The 10,439-nt window shown below is 33.8% G+C and overlaps 2 protein-coding genes across 3 annotated transcripts; both read left to right on the top strand.

The window, feature by feature from the left end:
• The first annotated feature begins 3,706 nt into the window (after positions 1 to 3,706).
• Positions 3,707 to 7,445, top strand: LOC146944911 (NAD(P)-binding Rossmann-fold superfamily protein). 2 transcript variants are annotated; one of them, XM_085743294.1, is made up of 3 exons: positions 3,707 to 4,124; positions 4,731 to 5,164; positions 7,134 to 7,445. In XM_085743294.1, exons 1-3 carry the CDS (start codon positions 3,720 to 3,722, stop codon positions 7,294 to 7,296), a joined length of 1,002 nt encoding a protein of 333 aa, XP_085599420.1. In that variant the 5' UTR covers positions 3,707 to 3,719; the 3' UTR covers positions 7,297 to 7,445. The 2 variants fall into 2 exon arrangements, with proteins under 2 accessions (XP_085599420.1, XP_085599421.1); XM_085743295.1 differs by having other exon boundaries at positions 7,107 to 7,445.
• A 253-nt stretch (positions 7,446 to 7,698) lies between these two features.
• LOC146944910 (putative methyltransferase At1g29790) lies at positions 7,699 to 9,947 on the top strand. The gene has a single exon (XM_085743293.1). It carries the CDS (start codon positions 8,174 to 8,176, stop codon positions 9,551 to 9,553), a length of 1,380 nt encoding a protein of 459 aa, XP_085599419.1. The 5' UTR covers positions 7,699 to 8,173; the 3' UTR covers positions 9,554 to 9,947.
• Positions 9,948 to 10,439: the final 492 nt, after the last annotated feature.

Genomic DNA, 10,439 nt, shown 5'->3' with positions numbered 1-10,439 from the left:
TTAATTTTTACAAAATAATTTATCTGATACTTATAAGATACTCCATAAATACACATGGATATTTATAACATACTTCAAAGATATATATCCTAGAAAAGGTGAAGGGTAAGAAAGTAAGACAATGTTGTGAAAAATCAATTGCAATGTATATAGTTCAATTTTAGATATGCATCAGTAAATCAACATTATACAAGCGTTGAGTTCTTTTAACGATGCTTCTATTGAAAAAGAAACCTCCTCCCCTAGGTCCATTCCTAACTAAGAGTGCAAGTTACTCTATAAAGAATATAGCTAGGAAGCATTCTTTTATGGTCACAAGCATAGATAAGTAGTGTTTGGTCACACACATTACAAATCTTTTTCTCAAACTACTAAATTACTTTATTATCAAAAAAAATAATTATTAGAAAAAATCTCTTAGATGTGTGTGCCCAAACACTATTCATTAATGTTTGTGACCATAGTAGAATCTCTCGAATAGCTAGAGTTCATCTATACAAAATGAGAGCAACTACATGGAATCACAAACTCCTATGAGAGACTATTAACAACCAAATAAATAAACATTCCACTCACATTAAGATTTTTAATTTTTTTATCTTAAATTATTTCTCCGTTTACAATATCAATACGATATTTATTACTATTTTTTTCATTAACATATCCTTATTTGTTGCATTTCAATAATCTATTAGTTCACTTATAATCAGTGAGATGATTTTAGTAAATAACACATACTCTCTCCTTCCATGTATGTAAGTCATCTTTGCATTTTTCACATTTCTTAAGAAAAGTTGTCAGCGTAATTAATGTGTCTGTTTTATGTGTTAATATTACCAAATTGTCATTTGTTTGTATGTGTATTAAATTTGACTTTTTCATATTTCAAGACAAGTTAGTATTAATTAGGGGTATTTTTAGGAAAATAATAATAAATGCATCTAGTAATTTGAAAAGAGATTTACATTTAGGGACAAAAATAAAGTCAAATGAGTGTCTAGATATAGGGACATATTGAATATTTTACCATTGGGGAAATGCTAATTCGTGCCCTTAAGACACAAGTTTAGAAGTCAAATGTGGAAACTTATTTTTGAAAATTGTGCATTAAAAATTACAAATTTATTTTTTCAATACAAAACTTATATTTTAATTCTTTTTTAGATCTTGTGCCCTTAGGGCACAAGTTAGCATGACCCTTACCATTGAAATCAACACTAATAATAATTTCTTTAACATCAATATAAAATTCAAATGAGACACTTAATATGAGACTGATGAAATATCTAATAGTTTTAATATATTGTTAACGAGTGCCTCTTGCATGTTTAAAGATTTTAACTTAAGGAATTATCCTTTTAAAAAATCAAATAATAAAGACACAAATTTGAATAAAATCTTACAATTTAAGTTTCTTAAGAAGTGTTAGCAATGTCTCTGTGAACTTAACTCAGTTGGTAGAAACATTATATTAATATATGTAATGATTAGAGGTTTAAACTCGACTCCACTTTTTCATATTTAAAATGTGTAAGCAGGGCCGTTCCTATGTAATTGGAGGCTCGACTCTCCAGTAAAAATAGGCCCCTAATAAAATAAAAACATAATTTTTTTTAAAAGAGCAATCATTTATTTAAATTGAAAATAAGATCCGTTAAAGGTTTATAATGTTTTATTTGAGAGAATAATTATAATGTTTATTCTTTTTTTAAAAATAATGTTTGTTGTTAGAGGCTTAGAGCTTTACTAATTTTATACGATAAGTATGGACTAAAAATTACAAGTGCTCTATGGAAAAAATATATAGTGTTTTTATTTATAAATATATAATCCAATATGCTAAGGAGCAGGGGCGGATCTGGACTCACAATATCAGTGGGGCAAAAAAAATCAGTCAAATAATTAAATAATACTAAATTTAAGGCCAAATTTAATAAATACATTACAAGAGATCGATCAAATGCTCTAGCATAATACCCGTGCATATGGACGTTAAGTGTGTTGCGCTCTTTTTTTTGGAAGCAAGTCGCAATTGCGTAGAAATTTAAAATAAAAAAAGATCTCTGTATTGATATATAAATAAAAATATAGACAAACGAACAAATTGTACAGAACATTATTTATGTATAAATACGAGTAAAAATATAGACATGTGTATAAATTAAAAATAAAATCGATCCCCGTATTAATATATAAGTTAAAGTATATATAGACACATGTAAGCATTAAAAAAAATAGGTTCTTGTATTAATATATGAGTAAAAATATAGACACATATATAAACATAAAAGATATTTGTATTAATATATAAATAAAACTATAAAGGAAACTAATAATAAAAAAAGTAAAAAAAAATTGGTGTGGCACTTGCCACACCATGCCAGGTTCAAATCCGCCCCTGTTAAGGAGAATATGTTTGAATTGGAGAGGATATTGGGGAATGATGATACTCAAATCCACAATAAATTATGTCTGAATCAAAGCCCTCTCAAACTAAAATAAAATTAAAAGAGAAAAAAGAAAAAGAAAAATTATTCAAAGAAGAAAAAGAGAATAAAAAAGGAAAAGAAAAATTAATCAAAGAAGAAATAAGAATAAAAGGAAAATTTAATTAAACAAAAAAAAGTGAATCTTGTCTTCTTGAAAAAATTGAAATTTGGGCCCTAAATTTTGGAGGCCCAACTCAGTAGAGCTGTTTGCACCTCCACAAGCACGGCCCTGTGTGTGAGATTCAACCATAAAACTACTTATAAAAAAGGAGTAGTGATATTTGTACAATCAATTTTGTACACCTCTTGTGACGACCCTTTTTCTCTATTCTTATTGGATAAAAAGAAAAAGAGAGAAATTAAAAACACATGTGAACATGAGAGAGAGGAGGTTCTTTAAAAAATTATCAAAAATTGGTTGTATAAAAAAATGGCGACAATTAACATTTTTCAATGATTTATGGTAATTATCCAAAATCTTACTAGTTAACATCAAAGAGTACTTACTCTTTTTGGCTAAGGACATGGAACAAACGTACAAGTAGGGGTGAGAATAGGCTAGGTCGAGCTAGGCTTTGCAAGGTCTGAGCCTGGCCTGCAAATTTTTTTGAAGGCCTAAGCCTGGCCTGCGACCTGTCATAGGCTTACTTTTTAGGCCTGAGTCTGGCCTTCTGAAAGTCTGATACGGCCTGCTAGCCTGTTTAAAAGCCTATTTCATATGAACTTCTTTAAATAAGCAATGTGATATAAGTTTAAATAGACTAGCGAACTGATATATCAATTAAATTAAACTCTCTTTTGATAATGAACATGAATTTTTAGCGAATTTGACTATATATTGTATCATATTTCAATTCTAGTTTATAATAATACATTTAAAAATGAAAAAAATTAATGTATACTAATAAGCTTCAATTACTGAAAAAGTTAGCAAATTTTTATTTTAATTCAAAGTACAAAATATAATGTAATAACAAATAATATTATTCATATTTACTTAAATAGGCCGGCCTAATAGGCCTAAGAGGCTTTTTGAATGGCCTGAGGCCTGACCTTTCTAGCTAAATAGGCTTAAAAAAAGCCTAGGTCTTCTCTATTTAAGAAAAAAGTCTGGCCTGACCTGACCTGTCGTAGGCTAGGCCGTAGGCCTGTAGGCCTGGCTGTCCTATTCCCATCCCTACCTACAAGTAGCAACTCCAATGCAAAGATTGTGAGCTAGTAGAAGCAGGTATGACAAGCGAAAACAGAGAAGAGGTGGTATGCGTAACCGGAGCAAACGGCTTCATCGGATCATGGCTAGTTCACACCCTATTATCAAAACAAAACCCACGCTACAAAATCCACGCCACAATCTTCCCCAATTCCGACCCATCTCATCTCTTCACACTCCACCCCGAAGTCCAATCTCGCATCACCATCTTCCCCGTTAACATCCTCGACTCCACCGCCGTCTCAAACGCCATCAACGGTTGTTCCGGTGTCTTCCATGTCGCTTCCCCATGCACTCTCGAAGACCCAACCGATCCTCAAAAGGAACTTCTAGAACCCGCTGTACAAGGAACGCTTAACGTTCTAGAAGCAGCAAAACGCGTGGGTTTAAAGCGCGTGGTTCTTACATCCTCCATTTCAGCCATGGTACTGTTCTCATTCATACACTTATTTGCAGTTTATAGCACAAGTGTTTATCATGATGATAAACAAAGTTTTAAATTGTTTTCGTATATGCTATAAGTTGTGTTTATAAGCATATTGAAGAACTTATGAAAATAAGCTGAAAAAAGTTTGTCGAACACAAGCTGTTTTCACGAGTTCGTCCAAACAATCTCACAAAACTTATGTTAGTAGATAAACTCAAATCAGTCAATCCAAACAGGCATTGCTATATGTTTGCGTTCACTTCTACCGGGCCAAAATTGATTCTATAGCTGTAGAATTGATTATAACAAGTTTGGTTGCTCTCGACTATCATTGATTTTGTCTTCAGAACTGATTCTAGCTGAAGCTAAAAATTAGAGCTTTTGATCCTATCATTGATAATAACACTCAAATTTATTGTTTTTATATAAATGTATACAAACATAAATCACTTACCTTCAACTCACTTTTAGCTAGTATCAATTTTACAAAGCCAATTCACTAAAAATCAATTTTTGTCAACGGAGAACCAAACATACAATTATCTATTCTTGCATTTTTATTTATTTATTTATCAAAATACAAGTAAATTTGTCCCTCCAACAGGTACCAAACCCTAATTGGCCGGAAAACAAGGCGATCGACGAGGGGTCGTGGACTGATGTTGAGTACTGTAAGTTGAGGGGGAAGTGGTATCCCGTGTCAAAAACGGAGGCAGAGAAGGCGGCGTGGGAGTTTTGTGAGAAACATGGCGGTGTGGATGTGGTTGCGGTTCATCCGGGGACTTGTTTGGGGCCGTTGCTTCAGAATCAGATGAATGCAAGTTCTGCGGTGTTGCAGAGGTTGATGATAGGGGAGAAGGATACACAGGAGTGTTATTGGTTGGGTGCTGTTCATGTTAAAGATGTTGCTAGAGCTCATGTTTTGGTTTATGAGACTCCAACTGCTGCTGGTAGATATCTTTGTGTAAATGGTATCTATCAGTTTTCTAGTTTTGCCAAAATTGTCTCTGAATTGTACCCTGATTTCCCTATTCACAGGTTAGTTTGTTGTTTCATTTCATTCCCATGCCATGTTATGTTCTCTTCTTGTTTAAAACCATTCATCATAGAAATAACATTTGTTTCCTTGGTTTAAAGTTAGTTTGATTTTTGAAGAGTAGTATTTGATTAGTTTTGATTAAAATCACTTTTAGATTAGGTTTGATCTTTGATGACACTAAATATGACACAATTTTGCTAAAAGATTTAAAAAGTAGTTAAGTCAAACAAATACGGTGAAAATAGAACATCCTAGTTCTGTCCTATAGTCGTCTATCCGGGAGGCAGTCTAGAATATGGAAAAAACCGAACGTTTCTAGTAGCTGTGGGCATAAATAACCTACTGCACGTGAGGGTAAAGACCCGAACTAGCAAAGAAGATAGGGACCATTTTTTATTATAATTCTATATTGTGTTGTGTTTATGTGCAGAATGCAGATGGCTTTTAAGCATATAAGCTTGTATTTAAACTCTATTATTTATTGAAACTCTTCGGACAACCATCTTTGTTGTATGTTGTGTTTATGGGAGAACATTGTATTGCAGCCATCTTTGTAATAGTGTCAACCAACCTTATCTAAAGAAGAACTTAACAGAGATATTTGGGTGAATTGAGAACAAATACAGAGTTAAGATTTACATAAAACTCTACATGATTTTCCTTTCCTTTTTCTATTGGACTGAAGCTCTTGTATGCTGCGTTAATGAGTTTAAACTTTAAAGCATTGGGTGATGATTGGACATCCTTTAGCTATTACAAGCCTGTGGTGATTGAGAAGTAATATTGAAAGCACTAACGGGATAAAAAATCAATAGACAATTGGCAAATTGTTGAACTAAAAGATAATCTAAGTAAACTATGCGACTAGACATTTGTCTTGATGAAGTGGCTGTAATCTTGGACTAGAACTTGTTATTTTATCTACCGCTACTTTGAATGATATATAAAGTCTTTTGTTTTTGAAGCGAATTAAGGAAGGAAGTGATTCACAAACTTCTCAAGTTCCAATCATAGATCACAATAGAAATCAATCTTTGGCTGATTTCAATAAGTTATTACATATGTGATGTAAAAGGTTAGAATTGTTAATAAGTTATTGAGAAAAGCCGGAAAAATCTAATGCAAAGGTAACACATTCAGACATTCTTGCTTATACTCAAATGCCAGTTTTAAAAGAGAAAAGAGAATCATTGTTATGAAGAATGTACCAAACAACATCAGTTTCTTAAACCTAGGTTTGGAACCAAACTCATATTTGCCAGCTCCAAATGTGCTGCTATGGAGTAGTGCGGGGCCAAGTAAGAGCAGAGATTTATATCATTTTCTCAAGAATCTATCTATGCAGTGTGGTTACTATAACCCATTGAGTGAACATATACTGGTTGCTATTACTATGTGCTGTATCCTAGATGTCTCTTGAGCTTTTCAGCTTTTTCTTTTGGTCTAAATGACACCATTCAAATCTAGATTTATCATCATCACGCATGGGGTATATTTTGAAGTATTTTTTGTCTATAGTTATTGAAAACAGTTCAACATATTTGGGTTCAAAAGCATGAGTTGGATCAAGAAAAAGGGTCCCCATTGTATTGTTTCCCAATGGCTGAAATTATTACAGATACCTTGTTAGCACTATTCTTCTGTAAACTTTTGTGTTCAAAATTATTTCCCCCCTATCACTTCTTTATTGAACATATGGGCCATGGCAAATGATTAATTTAGAGAAAAGTGATGCTATGGCATGCTTTATTCTAAATCTTAAATTATTTTATGCAATTAAGATCGGTTAGCTACCTATTTCATGTAGGAAAACAGGACAACCTGGATACCAAAAATTAATATTAATCCGGTTAAATTTTTTAATTAAATAAATTGCAATTCATAGTTAGATTTTTGTTTTTGTACTTCTGATCTGCAAATTTCTCTGATATACTATGCTAGTTTTCTCTGAACATGAACTGCATGCAGTTTCCCCAATGAAACTCAACCTGGTTTGACACCATGTAAAGAGGCAGCAAGGAGGCTAATAGACTTGGGCTTAGTCTTCACACCCATTCAAGATGCTATCAGAGAAGCAGCAGAGAGCCTTATGGCTAAAGGCTTCCTGCAGAGAACACCCTCACAGAATTAGAATTCAGATTTCATTTTGTTCTTCCCTTGAGGCAAAATAGTCTTTGCTTCCTTTCTTTTCTTTGATGTAAGGTATAAGCAATAATTAATGTAATTATATTATACTGTTCATCTAGTAAATAAATCTCTTATCCTCTTACTTTTGTTATACTTCTCACTTGTTCATTTTATTTATTCCCAAGTAACTTTATTTTCTGCTGTATCAGTATCACTTGCATCAATATCATAATGCTAATTTTATGCATGTGGAAAACCAAATTACAAACATGTTGAATTCAATCAGTATACTTGCTTGAGGTTTTTTTTTAGCATTAATAATTTGATTTTGACAAGTACTATAATGGAGGATTCTTCAACCATGATTTCATTAAAGCAAGTTGCTCACATTTAATGAACTCAGGGAAAGAATAGAAATAGAATAATGTTATTACCGATCAAATCTCACATGAAATCAAGTTATTTTTGAAAAATATGCAAACAATGTGAGGTTGACATGAAATTCCAAGAATAATTGTTGACTAATTTAGTAGCTAGTGGGTGAGATCCGAAGATAGTGCTCAAGTATCAAGAAGCCAGTCATGAATGAATGAAATTTGCAACATGCAAGTGCTACAAGTATCATTTAATATGGCCAAATTACATTCCTTAAACGCCCACACCGGCGCTTCACAATGACCAATGTGCATGCTCATTAGGAAATGCATACAACGTGGAATTATTTTAACATTCTTGGATCTATACATCAGAAAAATTCCCTTATTATAGCACCTTAAATCACACAAACATGTCCTCCTTTCTGTTCACCTTAAATCACTTGTACATTTTAGTCTACCTCTTCCTTGTTTCTTTCTCTTAAACCATCGAAGAGAAAGAAAAAGATGGGAAACGAAAATCATGATCAACAATACTCGAAAAAGCTTCCATCTTATAATAATCCACAGACTCACACTCTGACACAAAAGCACAAGCTGAAGTTTGTTATGCTAATCATATTTACCAACCTTTTCACCATTTACATGTTCACCGGTCCATTTAGTTTCATGTATCGGTACTCCTCTACGAGTAGCAGTGACTCAAACTCCATATTGCAGGAACTTAACTCCACCAAAGCTCAACTTGCTGCAAGCCACACAATCTTATCTGAGCTTTATCAAAGACTCAACTCCACTAACTTACTTGTCCAGGCCTTGCTTATCGATCTTACCCGTGAACAAGAAAAGCACTCCAACCGTGTGGATGAGAACCCTTTAATCATAAAGCTTGGAAACGATGATTCAACTACTGCTGCTGGTTCGCAATCTGATGAGCTCAGTATTGCACTTGGCCCTCACAAGCTCCCTTATGGGTACTCACCGAAGATCGGGTCAGATGAGATTCACATGCCTATTGGTGAAGCCTGCTTGAGGCTCAATGAGGAGTTAAAGCAATATATGACGTACGACATTGGAGGGGAATGTCCTGTAGATGATGTGCTTTCGCAAGGACTCATACTCAAAGGGTGTGAACCATTACCTCGTCGGAGATGCCATCCAAAGTCTCCGATGAATTATGTAGAGCCAACACCTTTACCAGATAGCCTTTGGACAACTCCACCAGATACAAGCATTATCTGGGAGCCCTATGGTTGTAAAAGTTACCAGTGTCTTGTTGATAGAAAGAATGAGCCTGGTAATTCCTATGACTGCAAAGGTTGCTTTGACTTAGAGAAAGAAGAGAAGATTAAGTGGATATTTGATGATGGTGGACTTGATTTTGGAATAGATCAAGTGCTTGCAACAAAAGCACCCGGAACGATTCGGATTGGACTTGACATTGGTGGTGGAAGTGGAACATTTGCTGCAAGAATGAGGGAAAGAAATGTAACAGTTGTTACAAGCACACTGAATTTGGATGGTCCATTCAACAACATGGTTGCATCAAGGGGTTTGATACCAATGCATATTAGCATTTCTCAAAGGTTTCCGTTCTTCGAAAACACGTTGGATATTGTGCACTCTATGGATGTCATTGGCAACTGGATGCCAGATACCATGCTTGAGTTTGTGTTGTATGATATATACAGGGTTTTGAGGCCAGGGGGACTATTCTGGCTTGACCATTTCTTCTGCTTTGGTTCACAGCTCAACAAAACTTATGTGCCGATGTTGGATCGAGTTGGGTTCAATAAACTGCGATGGCATGTTGGAATGAAACTTGATCCTAAGGTTCGAAAGGATGTGTGGTTAATTTCAGCACTGATGGAGAAACCAATGATTTGAGGTAGGCATATGAATGTGTATGCTATATTTAATGAACAAAGTTTTTCTTTTTAAACGGAAAGATCTCGAGTTCTTGAGCAAATCAGATATTATACTTTTCTTCTAAACTTAAGAAACTTCTATTAAGATACACGGTACTTCAGTCATGATTTAATTTCTTCCAATGGGATAGTTGTGGGCTTCTCAATCTTCTTACCAAATTAAGAATAGTAAATAGTAAATGAGTAAATGACGATGAAGTTTGTAAGCATATAAAATAATATCTCATAATATCTTGATATTAGGCTAGAATATCTTAGTTTATCTCCTAGAATTAGTTTTCAATCTTAACGTATCTTAGATTATCTCTTTGAATTAATTTCCATATTTCTTATTTATTATTGTTATTTGTTCATAGATTTCCCTATTTATTTAGGATTGGGTCTATGTTTCCCTATAATAGGATTAGTATCAAGTAATTATCAATGATGTTTAAAGTTATTATTATTATTATTATTATTATCTCCATCTTTTATCTAAAAAGCCACAGCTTTAACATTAGGTATCTAGAGTTTTCGTTCGATCCTTTGTGACATATCTCATCACTATTCTGTTGACTAGTTTCCAAAAGTTTGAGAATGTAATAACAATTGTATTCAAATGGTTTCCTCTTTTCCAGTGTGATCTCCTTCTTTTTTTCCGTCTTCTGTCCTATGTTGTGTTCGCGGCCCTCACCCGACTTTCCTAGCTGCTTCAACCACAGTTAGCCATCGTGCAAGAACACTTTCCAGAAAAACCTCCACCATTAGAACCACAATGTACTGATCTTGAACGTCAGAAAACCTTCAGCCTACCGTTCAGTTCATGCGCCATCTCTATCTCTGGAAACTTGAAATTCCAGTTGTCG

Source organism: Medicago sativa, chromosome 2 (assembly GCF_051527215.1).
Source record: "Medicago sativa cultivar Bolivia chromosome 2, Bolivia_mono, whole genome shotgun sequence".
In the NCBI taxonomy this organism is placed as follows: Eukaryota; Viridiplantae; Streptophyta; class Magnoliopsida; order Fabales; family Fabaceae; genus Medicago; species Medicago sativa.
Note: the sequence above shows the minus strand (reverse complement) of the source record. Positions and strands in the feature narration are given on the sequence as shown.